The sequence below is a fragment of the Salvia hispanica genome, chromosome 6 (genome assembly GCF_023119035.1).
Source record: "Salvia hispanica cultivar TCC Black 2014 chromosome 6, UniMelb_Shisp_WGS_1.0, whole genome shotgun sequence".
NCBI lineage: Eukaryota > Viridiplantae > Streptophyta > Magnoliopsida > Lamiales > Lamiaceae > Salvia > Salvia hispanica.
In genome coordinates, this window is record NC_062970.1 from 14,951,032 (window position 1) to 14,971,817 (window position 20,786).

Below are 20,786 nucleotides of genomic sequence, written 5' to 3' on the forward strand. Positions count from 1 at the left end.
TCTCTGTTGATTCTAAACGAAGTAGATTTTGTTTTTCTTTTCTTTTTTTTTTTAATTTTTGTTTTTCTTTTTTGGGAGGTTTTGTTGCGTTGCAAATGTTTTCGTCTTCATATATGAAATGCGTGGATGCTGAATGTACCAGGAGTTTTTATGTGCTAATTGACTGTATTGCCCTCGGGGTGAACCCTTCGGACAGAGTTTTGGCGAGGGTGAGATGGTAATTTAGTTTGACGTAATATCACCGCCTTATGGATTAAGAATTATTTTGTGTCCTTGTGGGAGAAGTATGTTTCTTAAATAACCCTATTAAATTAAAGTATAATTTACATAAATAATAAAATAAACATATTAGTACAAGTTAAAAGTAAAGTGGTGTTACGTGGGGGAAAGTCGATATGAATAGTTCAATTCAAAGGAATAATATGTTGTGTCTCAGATTCATGTTTCATCGGTTTGTTATTTTAAAAATATTTATTATTCCATCTGTCATAATAAAGATGATCCATTTTCTTGATTACACATTATTTTATGGGAAGTTATTTTATAGGTCAAGTGAAAAGTAAATAAAATAAGTTAAAATAGAAAAAAAAATATTTAATTTTAAAAATTGAATATCATTGCTAAGAGATAAGCTAAAATGAAAAAAATAAATCATTTTTATTGGAATAAAAACACTCTATTCATCACCTAAAAACAGAGATTTTGGGAATGACACTATCTAATTCAAAATTTTGTAAGTATTAGCCAAAAATAATTTGATTATTTTTATGGAATAAAGTGAGTTATACCGTACTCATTTTGGCTTATTCACAACGACTCTAGCAATATCTTAAAATTGAGTCCCTTTGGCATTTCTCAATATACGCGACGCAGATTCAAATGAAGTGTGAAAATAAGGTCTATTTTTTTTTGTCAAAACAATATATATAAACAATTTTCTGTTACATTTTCATTTAGAGTTGGAACGAATAACATTAAACCTGAAAAAGTTCAATCAATAGCAAATCCAACTATGCACATTTTTTTCTCTCAAAATAAAATCAAGAATAGTTCTCTGTTTATTATCCGTCAATTTCTTGATGGGAGATAAATCATTTTACTAATTAAATTGCATTTCATCTGATGCATTAAATTAGAACCAAACAAGCAACACCACATTTACAAAAAATAAATAAAAATAACGTGTTGACTCAACGTCTAAATACGTGTAAAGGCAGTAATAAAAATAAAGTCAGTAAGTAGTCTTTAAAACCCCACCCCCCCGGCAACACCACAGACATTAGAATTAAAATATTTCCGTTGTTTATAGCACAAGTCAAAATTTCCGGCTACATAAACTAATGTCTTCATGAAAAAGACATAAAAAAAGGACTGAACACCAAACCAACAGAAACTCTCTTTATATTGCTCTAAAATTGTGAATTGGGGCTATGAATTAAATAACGGAGATACGTATAAATTATGGGGTTATTGATAAAAAAAATACCACTAACTTTGGCCAAATATGACACTTTCCGCAAACACTAAACTTGGTCTTCAAATCAAGAACTTAACAGATTGTGTGAATTTTCCATGAGTTTCTCCAGGATGAACATCTCTGCAACAAAATAACAAAAGAAATGATTTGATTATTTTGGGAAAATAAAAAAATTTGTACTACTCCGTACAGAGTAAATTTTATCAACATTGCTAACTTATGCCACCTCTTATTGCCACATAAATTCACCTAGGATTAAATATGCCTCGTCTAATTAAACTATGACCGGAAAGACTCGTGGGAAATTCACACAACTTGTTAGAATTGAAACATTAAGGGCTTCTTGGTGATGGAATGGAATGGAAGAATGGAATGTGATTCCTACTTCCATTCTATTCATTTGCTTGGTGTGATAAAATGAATGAGTGAATGGATGAAAATGCAAAGAAAATCCAAGAAAATTGACATTCCATTCCTATCTTCATTCCATTCCATTCCATCATATTAAGTTTAAAGTTTGCCCAAACTTGTGGTAAATCTGACCAATTTATTTTTAAGTTCAAGCTAAAAAGTCAGTGTGGTAGAATAACCCTAAATTGAATGCATATATGCACTGCAAATAAACTTCCAGACTTCATAAATACAACCACAGAAGCTACTGTAGGAAATAGCAGAAATACAGTAAATTTGCTGAAAAAATAATCTTTAATATTTCCTCATTCTATGACAACTTTTTCAATTATGATGATACTATGAACTTTCAAAGTTTTTTTATTACAAAACCCGAACCGTATGATGTAGGGAGAGTGCCAGGTTGTGAAACATGACATTCTTATTTTTAGTAGTACTAGAATTAGACAAAATAATTTTAAGGAGACCATCAAAATTAAAAGGCAAGCATGTCAATTTATTTCCTATATGACTCTAATCGTCTTGCTAAAAAGACGTTGTCTAATAGGCAACCCCATACGGTCAAAATGCCGGATACTCGTCATGTGACATGCAGTTTCAGTTGCAACATGTTGAATCTTTTAGACATTAACACAGAATTAAAAAGTCCTGCAGAATTTAGCATTTTACTCCAGAAATTAGTAATGAAACACTGAACAACTTGCAAAATCTAAATGTAGATATGAATAAGGAAAAATAAAACATGCTAGTTTCCAGGTTTTAGCCATCGTGAGAGGGATCTAGCCATGCACAATATTGTAGAAGGAACTAATCACAGGTAGGCTAAGATAAGAGAGAAAAATAAAAGAGGAAGAATTTGATAAAGTATCACACCTGTAGCCTCAAGAAACTAGACAATAGTTTTCCCTGACTATAACCATCTCATCAGGTGCAGATGCAATGGCCAAACACCAACAGAGGCATGATATAAAATCTGGATACTGAAAACACGACAGAATTAGAGGCATGTAGCATTTGTTATCTGAGTACAATGACTAAAACAGGATGATTGGGGTTGAAAAAAAACACTTGCAGGCAGAATAAAAACTGAGCAAAAACTGAAGAGAACCTCAAAACACTTCTCACCTGCGATGGAGAACAGAAGCTGCCTAAACGAACGGAACCTAGATAACATCATCAATTCAACAAATCATGTCAACTGCAGAGAAAAGGAAGGAATACAAAACAACATGAATCAAAACTACACTGAACTACCATAAACTGAAACAATAAATGGCCTGTTAACAAATTATTTTGTTCTAAAGGTTAGTGGACTTCACATTCATTGAAAGGTGTAAACACAAAACTGGCATTCAGCAACCAAAATCTGATTACCATCAGTATCAATGACGAATAAACTAAAGTACTAAACTTTGAACCTACAAACGTACCACTTTTAAACTCGCCCATAACCCCCAAGGAAAGGTCTACTGAACAAAATAATTCCTCTCCAAATATGAGTCCTATATTCATGAAATTTAAATTCCCAAGAGAACATCACGGATACACAACTTTCTTACTACTGTTTCTAGAATATAAACTATTAATATGTCCTTTGTCATACTTTAGATGTGCTGGTTATTTCCATAAAAGTGAAAAATATGAGCAAATAATCAGAGAAATTACACACACAAAATACACTGGAAAACCAAAACCCCTAGAAAATTTGATGATGTAAAATTCATTCCAATTTCTTCTAATCCTACTCCTTTTAAAAAATTACCTGTATGCTGGTGATAGAATACTTTAGTCATGTTTATATGCATTAATTCTTGCACACGAGGGGAATAGAGTAGTTACATTACTTTCTTCTTGACTTATCTGCAAAAAAGGTGTTTGGCTATTAGACTTACTCTGGTCTAACTAAACAATGAATAAGTAAGAATGACAAAGCATCAAATACAGACAAGGATGAAAACAAAAAGAGAAAGGAAACTAGAGACAATAGAAGCAATTACCTATAGTTGGCCCACACATTTCTGGGCTCAAGTGCCTCATAAAATGTTCAATGACAGATTGAGGCAGCAACATAACCCTCTGACTAAACAGGTTTAGTCATTGGCGCTTTCACTTTCCAAACTGCAGCAGTAGTTTCAAACAATAAACCTGAGTGAACATTATTTAATGCCTTGAACTCTATTTCATTGGCTTCTCGTGCCATCCCTGCCTTTCTTAGGCAAGATATCAAAGACCTTACAGTGATATTATCGGGTACACACCCCACTGACACCATCTTTTCATACAATCGAATACCTTCAAACACTCTCCCTTTCATACAGTGCCCCAAAATGAGAATGGTGAAAGTCATCTTGTCATGGATACATCCTTTTGCCTCCATTTCTTCAGCAACCACATTTGCTTCATCTACATTTCCCACTTTACAATAACCATCAATAACAGGGTTGTAAACAAATGGCTCTGGGACAATGTCTTCCCTCTTCTTCAACTGATTAAGCAAACCTCGTGCCTCATTTAGTCTATTCACTTTGCATAGGGCACTAATTAAAATTGAAAAGGTAAAAATGTTAGGAGGCACCTTCCTATCGTTCATGTCATCCCAGAATCTCACACCTTGAGCCAAGTCTCCAAGGCGGCAACAACCATCAATGAGAGAGGTGAAGGTGATAACATCAGGTGGAAAACGACCATTTACCATCCTCTCATACATCTTAATCGCTGAAGCCAACTCACCCTTTTTTCCATAACCATTAATAATAGTATTAAAAGTAAACAAATTTGGTCTGACCCCACTATTAATCATCCTATCGAAAATAGTCACAGCTCTATCCAACTTACCCAATTTACAGTATCCAGAGATGAGTGTTGTGTAAGTCACAACATTTGGGGAAAATCCAGATTGCAGTTCGACTTCTTCTAGTAACTCCTCTGCTCTATCTACTCTACCAACGCTACATAACCCATTAATAAGTGTGTTATACGTAACAAGATCCGGATAACAATCAAAATCCCTCATAACATCAAAGAGCTCAAAAGCCTTCTCAACTTTACTAGCGCGACACAGTCCTCGCACCACTATGTTAAAGCTACACGTATCAGGATCAAAGCTTCTTAACCTTAATATATGCCCTCTGAAAAATACAACAGCCTCATTTATGCGATTTTCATGCACTAGAATGCTCAGATAATTATTATACACAAAAGAACTAACTCTTTTCTCTTTCTCAACGCAGAATTCAGCTTCTGCAATCAAAATTTCTTCTGCTACCCTAAACATACCCGCCTTAGCTACTGCAGAAACTAATGTATCAAGAAGTGAGGTATTGGGCCAAAAGCCATCAAATTTCATAATTTCATACACCATTTTAGCTGAATCGTATAGACCCTTCTCGCATAGCGACCTTAACAGAAAATCAAAAGTGGATTCTAAGTGAATCAACTCCAAATTTTGGCGTGAGTGACGAAAGAATTCAAAAGCTAAACGCGGGTTATTCAATCTAGTATCGATGCGATGGACCACGCCAAAAGCTACAAGGGGATTCAAGTTCTGGCGGAAATAATCAGTTTGGAGAAAATTGAGCGAGTTGGAGAGGTGAATGCATAAGGTGGATACCACTTTAATGAACCAACAAGTGGATGCAGGAGCAGAGCGTGAAGATTTGTGAGTATGGAACGAAGCTGAGGTGAAAATCTTAGAGATACTTACCCTTCCAGCCCTAAATTGCATTCTCATCCGCCAAATGAAAAGATTAGTTGCTGAAATCAGAATTTTTGCGGGAAAGAATCCGTCAAATTCAATGATTAGTTATGGAATTCCGAAGTTTTTGCTGAAACAAACAATGAGCGCTTCAGCGTCTGACGTCGTCTTAATATCAATTTTTTTACTACCACTAGGTTGTAAAAATATCATCGAATCAATTTTAATAGTGTTTCTATACTTTTAAATTTTAATATATCAGGGACTGTATAAATAAGGAAAAAATTACTACTCCTATTTGTCTCATTTTTCTATTTCTATTCGTCCCATTTCATTTTTTACCATTTTCAGTAGTTGACCTCATATTCCACTAATTCATTCATACTCACATTTTATTACTATAAAATAAAACTAACCACATTTCACTAACTTTTTCAACCCACATTTCATTACATTTCTTAAAACTCGTGTCCGGTCCGTGCCCAGTCAAAGTGAGACGAATTATCTGGGACGGAGGGAGTAATTTTTTACTCCATAAATAATCATACTGAGTACTCCCTTCGTCCCGGATAATTCGGGTCACTTTGACCGGACACGGATTTTAAGAATTGTAATGAAAAGTGAGTTGAAAAAGTTAATGGAATATATATTAGTTTTATAATAAAATGCGAGTAAGAATGAGTTAGTGGAATATGAGATTCACTGCCAAAAATGGTAAAAGTGAAATGGGATATTATGTGGGAGTGGGACGGACCGAAATGAAAATCTGGGACGAATTATCTGAGACAGAGGGAGTACTTAGTAGTATTTTTTATTTATTTTAATCGGTCTACAAAAGCTAATCTTCTTCCATAATTTTATTAATCATAATTCAACCACATCCTACTGAGTATTAGCTTATATGAACGTCACATTCGTTTGAGAGTAAGTTTAACTTCTTTGTTTTAGTTTAATTTTAGTATATTAAAAAATGTTAATTGATTGTTTTATATGTAGTTTCTTTCTTTGAATAAAACCTTCATTTCGCAATCGAAAAATATCTAACCGTAATTGGATCAGCAGGAGCGCTGATGTAAACAATCACATCGTCGCACAATTTATCTACATACATTATGCTTGAAATGGATAATTTACATCATACTCAATTAGTGTCACGACTTACCTCAGGATTCCACCTTGTCACAATCCTCTCCTCCACAGAATAATGCTCCAAACCCGAAAGAGAGACGGTAGCGTCTTCACCGTTTCTGCTGATGTGAAGAACCAACATGGTTTTTGCAACACTGCCACAAAGTCGAAGTGTGCAGTGAAAATCAGACCACACCTTCAACCGGGAATTTTCACCATCACCATCGTCATCATCAGGCAAGGCAAGGACTGCGTATTCAGAGTGCACGAAGGCTGGATGGTAACGGTAGGCAACATAGTCGACACCGTATTGCGACCCTGCTCTCACCACCCAGTTCTTCCTGCGAAGATGAGAATACGCTTTAAACATAACAGGGAAACTGACTCTCTTGGCCACCATGTAATGCCACAGCTCTTCATCGCTTTTCACACTCTTATTTTCACCAGCAACCTTGATGCATTTCAAGACAGAGCATAAGTACAGAGCTTCTTCGAAACTTAGTTGGTGCCACTGCTTATCCTTCTCTGCGGTTATAAGAGGACGACCAATACAAGCACGGTATAGTAGTTCAGTTTGTTCTGGGAGAGCTTCCAGAAGCACCACACACCCTGAAAGCAGTCCTTGAGCATTAGATTCGATCAGAGAGGTTTGAAGCTTTGAGACTATAACAGACATTGGCTCTTTTGCTTCACCTGTTTTGCCTTTCCATCTGGGGGCCATTTTCTGCTTCAAAGAAAATAAGAGAATTCGTGCACGCTTCAATGAGTTAGTCAATAACAATAAATGTGGGAAAATGAATCATAACAGGTTCAGTGTCTATGACTAAATTCCAACTTTGAAAATCTAATATGGAAATAATTCACATTTCATTTGATGAATTGAAAGCTATGCAGTGGAAATTCTAAAGATTCCCACCGCTTAGCTTTCAACATATCAGCCATAATCTCATTCCCCATTCTACATCATTCTGTCATAAAAAAACCTGAATAAAACAATCGTGATTTAGGATTTATAATGATACTATGGAGCTGTATATCTTCATAGAGAAAATAAAATCAAGTAGACATGAATAAGAACAAATAGCAAAAGTATAAGAGAAAGAAGCAGCATACCTGCAAAGAAAAAGGAAAATAAATTCTGATTTACTGTCGACTATCGTTGATCGTATTTTTCTCCGAACTATAACAAAAACAAACTAACAAAACAAGCTTCAATTTGCCTTTAATCTCAACTTTTAATGCTGGCATACTAGCAAAGTTACAATTGTCGACACATCTCATAGGTCACAATAGACAGCAGCATAGGTGCTTTCAATTTCCAACAAGTTCAATCCTCTAATCCAGTAAATAAATTCACTACAAACAAAAACATGCACATAGCTCAAATTGTCACCTTCACAGAGTTAACAGCTATCACGTCGAATGGAATTCAAGTGGTATTGCTGCTATCACGACGGCGGCGCTGCTCGCCGGATTTGGGGTGGAAATTACAGGGAGGTCGGTTTCGTTGTTTTAATATTTGGGCTTGCTTTAATTATTTATTTGGGTTTTGGTTCGTAGTAGTATAAATTATTATTGGGCTATACTTATTGGGCTGAATTGATTTTCTATATTCAGCATAATTGAAATAAATTAGATTTTGGGATGGTAAATTAAATAGGCTAAATTGGTTGCAGATTGAATTGATACAGAAATAAAGTTGATATTCAGTTCAAGTATTGTATTGCTAAATTATTTGAGACTTATATATGAAATTATTAATGGAATTCGGATCCTAATCTGAATCAAGATATTAGTATTTGCGAGTTGAATTTTAGCTACCACAAGAGAATTTAGTAAGCAAAATCCAATGTTAAGAAGGCACGGCAGTTTACAAGATACGTCTATAATCCATTAATTACTATGTTTAGTTTTGAGTTACATACTAATAAAATATTGACATTTGTGGGATATTAAAGAAAAAGGAAAAATACAACAATATCCTTTTTCAATGAAAAATGAAAAATATAGTGCAACTGTTGAACTAAATGCATACAACTACTCCCTCCGTCCTCCGTCCCAAGGAAGATGACCCCTTTCTTGGGCGGCACGGGATTTTATGCAGTTATATTTTGTGTGTTAAGAGGAGAGAGTAAAGTAAGAAAGAGAGAATAAAGTAGAGATAAAGGTGTTTCCATTTTAAGTAATGGGTCATCTTGATTGGGACAAACCAAAAAGGAAAGTGAGTCATCTTCAATGGGACGGAGGGAGTACTTTTTTAACAGCAACTCATGGGTATCTTGTCTCTATTCACAAGCCAATTTGGTATCAAAGCTGCTCAAGCAAATAGCAAATGCCTGGAAGGCAGAGAGTGGGTACCTATAGTCCATGGTGAATAAATCTTTCCCAACCTTCCCAAACTGAAGAATGATTTTATCCTGGTCCGATTGCGCTGGCCGAGAAGTAGCTGGAGCGCTAGGCAACGCTTGTGTGGCCGCAACCAGCTGAAAATTCTTCACGGACGCAACAGTCACCCTCCCCCGGAAATTCAGGCACCAGCACCGTAGCTGTTCGTGCCACCTCGGAGACTTGTTCTTTAGAACCAAGGGCCTCGGTTTGCTGTCATCGTCTGAATTCGATATCCCAGCAATGTCAGAAAATCTTGCGCTACTAAATTCAGTCGAAATGTCAAGAGCCTTGGAGAAAGAAATGCTGCCAAATGAGTCTCCTAGAGGCCTCGAAAGAAGTTCTGGATGCCCGGGCACCACCCCACCAGGTTCTATGGATGAGGCGGGTATTGAGTGCATAATGCAGTTCATCCTCCGTGGACCCCGTGTCCCGAGCACGTTTAGTTCATATGAAATTTGGGATATGCTGTAGCTCCCAGTTGGCACTTTCGGAGAAACTTTCTTGGAGTAGAACCTGCGGCTGGTTCTCCCCGGTGGTGCTATGTGCGAGCAATTATGTGGAGGTTGTGTGTCGAATATTATGAACTTGGTCCCAAGAAAATTTGATCTGCAAAAACCAGTAAAGCTTTTTTTTTATCAGTAACATAGATTTTCTTTTTCCTTCTATTTTCGGCAAGACGGGAGCAGCTACACATTAGAACACAACTGAACAAAGTAACATTCTAGGAGGACCAAAAACCATGGCCTAGTTTATACAATAATGATCAAAATAGCTGATGTAATTATTTAATTAAGTTGTCAAAATAACATTAGTATTGAGACAAATTAAGGAAATTTGTTTCATTGGTTAAGTTTTGAATAATGCAAAACATAATATGATCACAGTGGTGTAGTAATATACTAACATGAAAGGAGCCAATCTGAATTGTGAAGTCAATCAAAAAGAAGAAATCTAATCCAAAAATGCATTGAATGCTGAATGTGAAAATTGCTGAATTCTACCTGACTTTTCCAATATATGTGCTACTCGATCTTGAGATGATGTCTGCATCCATTGAGATAACATACTCAGTGCAAGTAGTCCTACGAGTTCGTTTTGCAGAGAGAAGGAACTTCCCATTCTCAACTAGCAAAGCTGCAGATACCACAAGCACATCAGCATTGCCACAAAAGTAGAAATACAAGGGATATTAAATTGTACTATAAATGAAGGACATTAAATTTAAGATTGGAAAGAATAAGATATCAAATCAATATCACTTGCATCTCAGTCTATCAGCTTTACAGGGATTTGCTACCTTCAAATGAAGTTATGACTATGCTAAACGGCAAGAAGCAATTACCACAATAAGGACACATGATGAGTAAGAAAGCATCTGGAGATATTGTTTCAACTCGAAACATGGAATGGTATTAGCTTATACAAAACCAGTAAATTTTCACAATCAACTAAACCAACTGACAAAATTGGCTCATCGGTTGGGAAATGAAAATAAAGTAATAATACAGTTATTAATAATAAATTAATCATTCATCCAAATAAAAAGAACTGAGTCTGCTGAGGCAATGAACTGATATCCGGAAGACACTCACCAGGGCTAAGGCATAAAAACAGGTGGTAAGTTAAATTAGATTTGTCCCTCTTGATAAAGCATTGGATGGGTCCATCCCGAGACCCTGGCTGTACACAGGAGAAAATGGATTTACTATTTGCATATCACTAAAAACAAATTCACTCAGCAAAAGGAGCCCCAAAAAGCATGGACGAACGCAAGTTACCTGCTTTAGTGAAACTGGGAAAGTAAGCTTCCCAGACAACTCGGGAATTTGAACAATTTCCTTGCACATGCTCCTCCATGATCGGCAAACAGCGGCGCATGCAACCACATGTTTTCGGCCAGGCCAGGTACTCTCGCTCTCCTCCAACCTTCTAATCACATCGTAGAGTAGCTCGGGAGGAAGATTAGCCCAAGGACAATTCTGAACTACCATAGGCTGGTCATCCAAGTCATGCAAAGAACCATGTGATTTACCTCTATGATGACCAGAAAGCCTCACATCAAAACTCCTCCGTGATAAACTCCCAAAACTGTCTCTTATATCACGTGCTATACTTCGGAATGACATTGGACCTCGACGTGCCAAACAGGTAAGGATTAGCCTGCCTGATTTTATTTACAGGCAGATTGAATTGTGAGATCAGCTGTCGATGAGCAAAAATAGAGATGAGTTTTAGAACTAAACAAATGAAGCACAAGGAAGATGAAAAGGACAAATAAGAATCACATTCATTGTAAACAGAAAAGGAAACAGTTCCACATGGACTATTAAAATTAGCAAATAGCATTGAATACAACTCATTGATTTGTCACACCTCAGGAGGTGTTTACTTTAGATGATATAGGCTAATCTATTACAATTTGATCATTTAATCATTCAAATACTCAATCATATTTATATGTATTGTCATCTATCACCCAAGTGAACGCCCTTAAAAGAAACAGCATACCTGCAACAAGGACTTCAAGAAATATCAAATTTCAATGTTTCTTCGAAGATCTGCAGGAATAGCAAATTTATTAATTATAACCAATTCAAAAACGCAGTCACTTTGGTATGGATAATCTCTCTATAGATTAACAGAGTCAAGGGTTGAACATATACCCTCCAATTTTTAATTTTTTTTAATAAAAATTAACAGATTGATAAAAAAAGAAAAACCACAGGACAAGCAAAGTCTGAGCTAAACTCACAAAGTATATACTAATCCAAGGCTAAAAGATTTATCAAAAAGCTCTAAAGAAAACTAGTACTCCTAATTCTATAAAATGTGAATGTGGCATTGACTTGGGACAAAAAAAGGTCCCACCTTTAGCATGAAAAATTCGAGCTGAAGGAAATTAGATCGGAGATCTACACAAAATCAAAACCCCCCAAAAATAATTATACTAAGCAACTAAGATTTCCAGCTCCTAAACTACTTTTCGTGGAGAGAGAAGCAGCAGATCAAGAAAGAGAAAAGCAACCGACCTTCAGAAACGCAGCTGAATCTAATTGGGAGGAATAGCGCAGAGGACGTGGGGGATTTGAATTAACAAATGTGAAATAATTGTAACGCGGAAACTCTAATTTCAAGATTTAAAAAGTCACTGGAATTTAGTACCGTACATTGTTTCCATTTGGCTCTTATTTAGAGAAGATTATAGATACCACTATCTACGTTTGACCGAATACCAGCAACTACTCAACCCAGCATCACTTTTAATACGACAATGAAGCAGTGTTTACTTTGTGTTTAATTATTAAAAGTGATAGTCTATGTCAAAATAATTATAAATACAAAAGAAATTGATCATCTTTATATTATATAAAAATGAGTTTTTTTTCTTTTATTTGTTTTGAGGTTGTTGACTTTTTGATATAAATGACTGAGAGACGAGTGGACTGTGAATTCTAGATAAAATGTCAATATAAGCAGTTGAGATCACCTACAATTTTTCCTACACCACCCTAGACCTGTCCAAGGTTTACTGAACCGGCGGTTACGGTTCTGAACCGAAACCGTGAAAATTTACCCGAACCGAAACCGTGAAAATTTTTAAACTGTGGTTCGGTTCAGGTTCAAAAAATTTCGAACCGAAACCGTGCCAGAACCGTCGGTTTCAAACCGAAACCGCAAAAAAACTGCCAGAAAACCGTGAAATCAAGCCGGAAATGCAAAAAACCGCAAAAAAAAAACTACGGTTTGGAACCGTGAAAAACCGCCGGTTCGGAACCGAAACCGAAACTGTAACCGCGAAACACCCTCATGGTTCGGTTCCGGTTCAACAATTTCCAAAATCGAAACTGGCGGTTCCGAACCGTAACCGTCGGTTCCTGAACCGTGGGCACCTCTACACCACCCCTCACAAACATAAGCAATGAGCTCCACCATCATATTTTTTATTTGTGAGGTGTGGAGTAGAGGGTGATGTGGGGAAAGTTGTAGGTGATCCCATTGGATAAGCCAATATACATAAAAACTAAAATACTCTTAAAAAATAGAAAAACTAAAATACTCTTACGAATCAAGAGTTTTTACATTAAAAAATATCCAAAAAAAGTGGAAAAGAACTCATACGTGAATATACAAATTTAGAGAGTAAGAGCATCCACAATGGATGCCCGATCGCGCGCCCGATCGGCTGAGATCGGGCTCGGGCGTGGTCGGGCATCCATTGCAGGCTTCGGTCACGCCCGATCGATGCGTGAGATCGGGCGCCCATTGCAGAGGCGCGCCCGATCACGCGTTGGCCCTATCAACGCGTTTTTTATTTTTTATTTTTTTTCTTTTTCAATTCTATAAATATACCTTAATTTTACTCATTTTTCACACAACTCTCACACATCTCTCTCAACTCTCTCTCCATTGCAATATCTCTTTCACTCACTTTTCCAAAATGTTTCCCGGGGAAGATATTGGTCGGTCTATGGAACGCGCAATGTTTGCTTTCGGGAACCAGATTCTCGCCGGTATTCGTGCAATACATGAGCAAGAGCAAGCCGAACAGCAGGCCCAAGAGCAGGTCCCGAGGCCCATCCGCCGACGGACATCCGTCCGTCCTAGCTCATCAACGTCTGTTCGAGGACTATTTCGCTGAACATCCCCGGTGGGGTGCGCCGGTTTTTCGCCGACGGGTTAGGATGCGGCGAGAGCTGTTTCTCCACATTGTTCACGCGTTGGAGGCGCGCGACGAATACTTCAAGTGGCGGGAAGATGCGGCCCACAAAAAGGGTCCATCCCCGCTGACGAAGTGCACGGTTGCGCTTCGTCAGTTGGCATACGACACTACGGCGGACATGTTCGACGAGTATCTTCACGTTGGGGATACAACTGACCGGGAGTGTGGTAAATTTTTGTGCGGGCGTTATTGACGCCTTCGGCGCCACATATTTGCGCAAGCCGAATGCCCAAGACTGCCAGGACCTGCTGCGGATGCACGATACGGTGCACGGCTTTCCTGGAATGTTAGAGAGTATTGATTGTATGCACTGGGAGTGGAAGAATTGTCCTGCAGCGTGGAGAGGCCAATTCACCAGTGGGTATAAGGGTACCCACCCGACGATGATCCTTGAAGCAATCATTGACCATAGTCTTTGGATTTGGCATGCTCACTTTGGTGTGGCGGTGTCCAACAACGACATCAATGTGCTGAACTCGTCCAGTCTCTTCACCGAGCAATGCAATGGCAACGGTCCGGTTATCAGCTTCACTGCCAACGGACGACAGCATCATATGGGGTACTACTTAGCCGACGGCATTTACCCGAGATGACCAGTTTTCTTGAAGACGATCTCCTGCCCAACGGGTGCGAGGAGAGAGTTTTTTTGCGGCAAAGCAGGAGGCTGCACGGAAGGACGTGGAGCGAGGATTCGGTGTGCTTCAAGCGCGTTGGGGAATAGTGAAAGGCCCGACTCGTTCCTGGTACAGGCATCATATCGCCAATGTCATGTACGCGTGCATCATCTTGCACAACATGATTATTCACGATGAAGGTCGTGCAGCTAGCCAGTGGTCCGACAATGAAGCCGCTCCGACCGCAGGTCATGCAGCCCCGTCGGTCGTTCGAGGTTTATCCTATGGACTCAGCGAGAGATTACAAGCTCAGGAGAGCATGCACAACCAACAAGCTCATCTTGATCTTATGAATGACATGATTGAAGAAGTTTGGACATGTAGTGGTCGTTGAAATTGTACCTCTTTATTGTAACTTTTTTTAGAAAAAAATTAAGTAATGTATGTTTTTTTCTAATTCGTAAATTTAGAAGTCTAATTTTGCTATTTATAATTGGTAAACATAAAAAAAGTTAAAATTAAAATTGAAATGAGAAATGGATAATAAATAGAGCATGCACTGAACTCCACAATTACAGAAAGATAGAGCATGTTGACGTGACAACCACTAGGGCTCTCAGTGGGGATGCTCTAAAGTGTACTAATTTATTTTTAGCCATATATGAATTTTTTATGCAGTTCCATCAAAAACTATATAACAAACAAACGTCTCCTCTTCCAGCTCTAGGTAATTCATACCATTTCTGTCTTCCAGATCCGCAATTCTCATTGATCATCGAATCTAGGGGTTTTTTTCTTCTGTTTCGGGGTTTTCGCTTGTACCGGTATTGAGTTTTGAGGGCTTTCTTTTGCAGATTGGTTCCGCTAATTGTTGGAATTATAAACTACTATGTGAGTACTCTTTTCTTTTTGTTGATTTATTTTCAGAAAATCCGACTGTTATATGCGATTTACAGATGTACTGGCCTTCTTATTTTTATATCAGGAATGAGTGTGCAAAAAAATGATTTCACCATTGCATTTAATCGACAGTGCTTGGCAGTATACTCTACGCTTGTTTTAAAAAAATTGCAGACCAATATGAGGGTTTAGTGATAACTGAAAGTCATGCTGTTACTCTGCTTGGTAATTTGGATTTTCTATCGAGTTAAGGTCTAATTTGGCACTAATGGTTTTGCCACTATTGATGCAGTTTCTGTTATTCTTTACTACACGATTGCTTGTTTATACGGTTTACTAGGTCTAGTTAACTCTGTTTACATGTGAAAAAGAAAAGGGAATTCTTTAATGTGAAGAGATTTGGTCCCCATGAAATTGTAAGGAATGTTCTATATGTGGGAAAAGTTTCACTACCTCCTTGTAATTCTAAAACTCTCCGGCTTATTTAGTGCAGTAGGGATCCGGATCTCCCTCGATGGTCTGTTGTTGTAGGATACATATCATGCGATTATGTAGAGCTGATTGCACCTAAGTCTCTGTTATTAGTCACAATGTCCTATCTGTTGTAGGATGCATATCGCGCTCTCCTGGTTCGATTCCTTGCTCAGTGAACAACCAATCACAATCATTATCTCCAATTTAGTTTCTTATTGGAGTAGTATTTTATCAAAATACACATTCAATTCTTTTTCCAGAACCAGCCAAAATCTGTTCACACATTCTCTAAGTTTGCCATTATGTCACTGTCATTGAACAGTTTTTCAAGCGGGATGCTTTGTGCTCATGTAAACAAGATGGGAACATTATATTTGTATATCTGGCTGAGCTCTCTACTTAATGTATGCTAGGGCTGACGAAGAACCTGTAGATCCAAAAAGAGAACTTGAAGATCGTTGCAAGGCACCATGCACGAGGCCACTTAAAGAATATCAGGTTATTGTCATTTTTGTTGATAGAATTTCATCCCTCGATGAGTTATCTACCCTACCAAACATGCTTTTAAGCTATGCACTTATGTTTGGATATGTGATGGTAAAAAGCTGCAATATAAGTGTACAGGATCATAGATGAGTCACTTTATCAATTTTATAGAAATATAGATTGACAAAAGTTGTTGGCTGCGTAAATGTACCGAGAAGAGTGAATCTTGGTGAAATTGTCGTGAAGGGAAGATGATTATACAATGGAGTTCTGTATTTCTGAGTAGAAACTAGAAAATACATTTCAGAAATTTACAATTTGTGACTGGGGCTTACAACAAATCTGCATTTTGCTTGCAGAATAAAAGAATTGCCACAAATCTTCAGCTTTTTCAAGCAAAACTTTTCCTTTTTATGAAACTTACAGACGTGGTTGAACATTGTAGTAAGAATTGGACAAATGGATAGGTGGTGTAGTTTTCAAATTTGATAGTAGAACAAGCAAAACCTTTGGAGATCTTGTAGTTTAGTTGTGGCACACCTGAAAGGCAAATTTCATAGATGATTATCCTTGAAAAGATATAAATGTAGTCTTTCAAGAGGGGCAGAAGTATTGTTATGATTTCACTGAAAGTCAAAATACATCTTATATCTTCTGAATCTGAAGCACATTCTCATTTCTTTCTGGAGGACTTTGATTCTCTATCATGCTTATGATAAGCTTCGATACCCAAGAGACAGTAAAGTATCATTGGTATTTGATTTCTATGTATTTATATATATACATCGTGTCGCGTTAAAATGCTAACTAATTTCCAATCCAGAATCTCAATTTTGTATGTTAAAATTATCAACACAAAGATATAAGTATATCAACGTAAGACTGTTGATATACTTATGCCTTTGTGTTGATATTTAAATTTACATGTTTTATTGATAAAGTTTGTCTTTGTGTTGATAATATTAATGCACTATATTGAAGTTCGTAGTTCTGGATTGGGAATTAGTTAGCATTTGATCACAGCCCTACATCTATATGTGTGTGTACCATTCATTCAATCTCAGTTTTTAGTTAGTTTTTCACTTTTTCTTATTTTAGATATTGTATATTTTTTGTACTATACATTTTAATGTTTTGAAATGTATTCTCAGCTCTAATTAGAAAAGGTGAAACTTGGCTTCATACTTTAGAGGTTAAATCAGTGATTTAAAATTCTGTCTTCCCCTAAATTTTTTTCTCACTTTTAAAGGATTTGAATTCTGTCTATGTAAAGTAAAATCTGCCCAATATGAACCCCTTCGCATGGTGTTTCTTTAACGAGTGTTTGTTAAAGAGTCAATGTGAGCCGAAGATATTTCAACATTGAAATGATTCTTTTATAATCTTTTATCTGTAACTTTTTGGAGAGACAATCTTCAGGTATCTAACAATATATAGCACTAACTAACTCTCTCTATCTACTTTGTGGGTATGCTACAAATAGAGCTTTGCAAAAAAGTTATGCCTGGTTTTGCTAGTCAATCATTGGAATAGTATCTGAGAAAGCGCTGATCTTTTGTTTCGCCCCTTGCATTTTGGGTGATAGGCCTGCTCTAAGAGAATTCAAGGCGATGACTCGGGACACAAGCACTGTACGGGACAATACTTTGATTACTGGCGCTGTGTTGACAATTGCGTAAGGGCACATTTTTCATTATGCATTTTAAGTCCCATGCATACGAGCTCCTCACTAACTGCTGATTTCTTTGCACAGGTTGCTACTAAGTTATTTTCGCATCTTAAATAGCCAGTTACCAGACCTCATTAGCATCTTTCACCATCATGCGCTCTTTTCTTTCTGGGAGTAGATTATACCCATTTCGCAGTGCTCTTGACGCTAGATTCTTCCCAAGAGCAGGTTGTTCCTTTTTTTGTTATCCTCTTAATGCTACTAGCTGTCCCTGAGCATCTGCTTACCTTAGACTGTGAGATGTGATTTTAATCTTCAGATTAATAAATGAACTGGAACAAAGTTTTATAAGATTATCACTTCACTACTATACCAACATATATGTGAAACTATTACACTACACTACTATAAAAGTGGGACCCCTATACTGCAACATAAGGTGGGTGGGAAAGTATTTCATCGAGGGCAGACAGGATTGGAACAATGACCTCTTGCTAAGGAGAGTTTTGGGGTGCCTTAAATTTGCCACTTGAGCTAGCTCTGTGACACGGTAGTATGTGTTCCTTGTTATCAACGACTTTCTTTCATTTGTTTCTCCGAAAGAGGCAGAGGCTTGTTTGTCTTGATTATCTGTCTTGTCTTCTCATGTATTTATGATTGTTTGGTACAAACGATCTATAACCGGGATTGCAAACCACCCAAATCGAATATTAGTAAGCTCAAGTTTGGCTCATTATAATATTAGCAGCCCCTATAGATAATTGATTTTGAGCTCGATTTAGGAATTATTTGTCCATCTCAAACCCGACATGTGTTGAGCTTAGTCTGAGCCCTAAAGGTAGGGTTGTAAAACAAGAGAGTGTGGTCACTACACAAAATTTAGTTTAAGTAGATATATAGACAAATAATCTATGGAAGTAGGTATGTGCAAGTAACTTTAGTTTGAATTCCATTTTTCTTCTTTTCCGTATTCATTTTTTGAATTTGAATAGAAGAATTATGCCATTTCCATTCTCTGTTGCTCTGATTATGATCGATTATGAAGAGCTGAATTAGGCGATATAGGATTAAAGATTCAGATAATGATGTTTTCTTCAGCAATGAGCCTGTTGGGAAATCTCTAATATACGTGGGGATACAGAAATGTCTATGACAACATTGTCTTAAACCAAACTTCATTTTGCAACTCATTCATAATTCTTCAAATTCATGTGACTCCAATAGGTATAATTTCAAATAAAATCTTTATTTGCAAGAGCTGTTTCTGGGACCTTACTGAAAAGTTTGCTCATTACGTGCCATATGCATAGGCGATGACTGGTACCAACCAAAATCTTTTCCACTGTAAGTTTCATTCCTCAATCCTGGACACTCATGTATTTCACTGAATAACCATGAGAATGAGACTACATTCTCATTAATTACAAATCTACCTGCAAACATTATTAGGCAATCATGATTATATTTACCAGTAAATAGACCAAAGATCATACAATACCTATTAAATAAAACAGAGAAAATTATCAGCCACAACATCATAATGCAAACACAAACTAAAACTAAAACTAAATTTAATACAAGTCCTCCATCTATGTCAACGAGTATATAAAAGGATCTATGCCAATTCAAGATATGCTAAATGTCAGTTCATAACTTAAAATATATCAGTAAATTCAATACTACATGTTTGTTCCATATGTTGTGTCGAATGCTACAATATCATCAAACATATGATAAATTCTCTTGGATTCAACATCGGACCAAAACAAACTTGTTAGTTTGCCTTTGGATCCTAATTGAAATTTCTAATAAAATGACTCAAAGTATTATTTCTTACGCATTTAATTCAAAATCAATTGAACATCAGCTACTTCCATTTTTTCCTTGATATCACGAGAACAATTTGTTACACGGTGCATCCCATAATATTCATAACCATGAAAAACTTTGTCAATAAAGTTGAATGTTAGAGTGAGACCAATGTAAACTTTGGTGTAATCCTCAATAAATTTTAGATGAGCATGACTCAACTTACGATTCCCTTTCATAGATCGCTTATGTTGTTTCTCGACCATTGCATTATGTGCTACTTAAAAAAGTTGTGAACCATGTAATGAATCACACCGCTTTCAATTTTTTTTTAAAAAATAATCTTTGCATTTCATGCACACCTTTTTTACCCATGCCTGCTTTTGTTTGCAAATCCTTCTTGTGCATTCAATGAATCTCCATTCTCAGCCCTCTTTACAAGGACCAAGGACCTACTGTATGTATATACTATGTACTGTCAAGTTATACCATTATTTCATTTGCGAGTTGCGACCTAATTTCCGGATTCCTAAACAAGTTTTACGAACTTATTCTTCTTAAAAGGAAACTTTAAGGAAAATCATAGATTGCCTGATTCTGCTCTTGAGAATCGAGAATAATTAGAATAAAATACGTAAATTTGATTATGAGATATTATGAGAGAGATATGGAAATATATGTAATTTTATGAAAATTAAGAGGAAGACATGAGATTCTATAACTACCTAAGGTAGAAAAAGACTTTATCCCCTTTTAATATTTAAATGAATATTTTTAATTAACACACAGCACCAGCTGAAACGGAGTACCTCTTAATCCCATATTATTACACAAATTACGCTATTAGTATTACTATTTGATTACAAATCTTATGTAAGCACAGAGATGCGATCATATCATAACTCTCAAATCACATGATAACTCTATAACTAAATCTGGACCACACATATTTTATAATCTTGTGGTTGAGATTCAAACTTAGATTTACTTAATAAAAATAGGCGCAGAGGGTAAAT

General features: G+C 36.7%; 5 protein-coding genes across 26 annotated transcripts; 2 read left to right on the plus strand and 3 right to left on the minus strand.

Moving 5' to 3' along the window:
* Positions 1-1,385: 1,385 nt before the first annotated feature.
* LOC125192416 (pentatricopeptide repeat-containing protein At2g06000-like) lies at positions 1,386-5,835 on the minus strand. Of its 9 annotated transcripts, none has more exons than XM_048089979.1 (6): positions 4,125-5,835; positions 3,886-4,006; positions 3,651-3,748; positions 3,014-3,051; positions 2,762-2,868; positions 1,386-1,597 (listed from the first exon to the last, which is right to left on the minus strand). In XM_048089979.1, exons 1-2 carry the CDS (start codon positions 5,616-5,618, stop codon positions 3,995-3,997), a joined length of 1,506 nt encoding a protein of 501 aa, XP_047945936.1. In that variant the 5' UTR covers positions 5,619-5,835; the 3' UTR covers positions 1,386-1,597; positions 2,762-2,868; positions 3,014-3,051; positions 3,651-3,748; positions 3,886-3,994. The 9 variants fall into 9 exon arrangements, with proteins under 9 accessions (XP_047945936.1, XP_047945937.1, XP_047945935.1 ...); XM_048089980.1 differs by having other exon boundaries at positions 4,181-5,834; XM_048089978.1 differs by having other exon boundaries at positions 3,886-4,373; positions 4,464-5,832.
* Positions 5,836-6,603: 768 nt separating this feature from the next.
* On the minus strand, positions 6,604-8,247 carry LOC125193786 (tRNA-splicing endonuclease subunit Sen2-2-like). Of its 10 annotated transcripts, none has more exons than XM_048091667.1 (4): positions 8,104-8,243; positions 7,824-7,906; positions 7,404-7,437; positions 6,604-7,319 (listed from the first exon to the last, which is right to left on the minus strand). In XM_048091667.1, exons 3-4 carry the CDS (start codon positions 7,429-7,431, stop codon positions 6,724-6,726), a joined length of 624 nt encoding a protein of 207 aa, XP_047947624.1. In that variant the 5' UTR covers positions 7,432-7,437; positions 7,824-7,906; positions 8,104-8,243; the 3' UTR covers positions 6,604-6,723. The 10 variants fall into 10 exon arrangements, with proteins under 10 accessions (XP_047947624.1, XP_047947623.1, XP_047947622.1 ...); XM_048091666.1 differs by having other exon boundaries at positions 7,404-7,467; XM_048091665.1 differs by having other exon boundaries at positions 7,404-7,434; positions 8,104-8,242.
* Positions 8,248-8,578: 331 nt separating this feature from the next.
* On the minus strand, positions 8,579-12,307 carry LOC125193784 (tubby-like F-box protein 8). 4 transcript variants are annotated; one of them, XM_048091657.1, is made up of 6 exons: positions 12,128-12,307; positions 11,607-11,656; positions 10,877-11,262; positions 10,691-10,778; positions 10,100-10,232; positions 8,579-9,704 (listed from the first exon to the last, which is right to left on the minus strand). In XM_048091657.1, exons 3-6 carry the CDS (start codon positions 11,222-11,224, stop codon positions 8,996-8,998), a joined length of 1,278 nt encoding a protein of 425 aa, XP_047947614.1. In that variant the 5' UTR covers positions 11,225-11,262; positions 11,607-11,656; positions 12,128-12,307; the 3' UTR covers positions 8,579-8,995. The 4 variants fall into 4 exon arrangements, with proteins under 4 accessions (XP_047947614.1, XP_047947612.1, XP_047947615.1 ...); XM_048091655.1 differs by having other exon boundaries at positions 10,877-11,300; positions 12,128-12,306; XM_048091658.1 differs by lacking the exon at positions 12,128-12,307 and adding an exon at positions 11,967-12,108.
* Positions 12,308-13,780: 1,473 nt separating this feature from the next.
* Positions 13,781-14,826, plus strand: LOC125194767. Its single transcript, XM_048092993.1, has 3 exons — positions 13,781-13,985; positions 14,155-14,377; positions 14,568-14,826. Exons 1-3 carry the CDS (start codon positions 13,781-13,783, stop codon positions 14,824-14,826), a joined length of 687 nt encoding a protein of 228 aa, XP_047948950.1.
* A 233-nt stretch (positions 14,827-15,059) lies between these two features.
* On the plus strand, positions 15,060-18,312 carry LOC125193787 (cytochrome b-c1 complex subunit 6-1, mitochondrial-like). 2 transcript variants are annotated; one of them, XM_048091671.1, is made up of 5 exons: positions 15,060-15,159; positions 15,287-15,323; positions 16,220-16,304; positions 17,878-17,967; positions 18,046-18,312. In XM_048091671.1, coding segments are annotated over exons 2-5 (210 nt in total). In that variant the 5' UTR covers positions 15,060-15,159; positions 15,287-15,321; the 3' UTR covers positions 18,079-18,312. The 2 variants fall into 2 exon arrangements, with proteins under 2 accessions (XP_047947628.1, XP_047947627.1); XM_048091670.1 differs by lacking the exon at positions 15,060-15,159 and having other exon boundaries at positions 15,166-15,323.
* Positions 18,313-20,786: the final 2,474 nt, after the last annotated feature.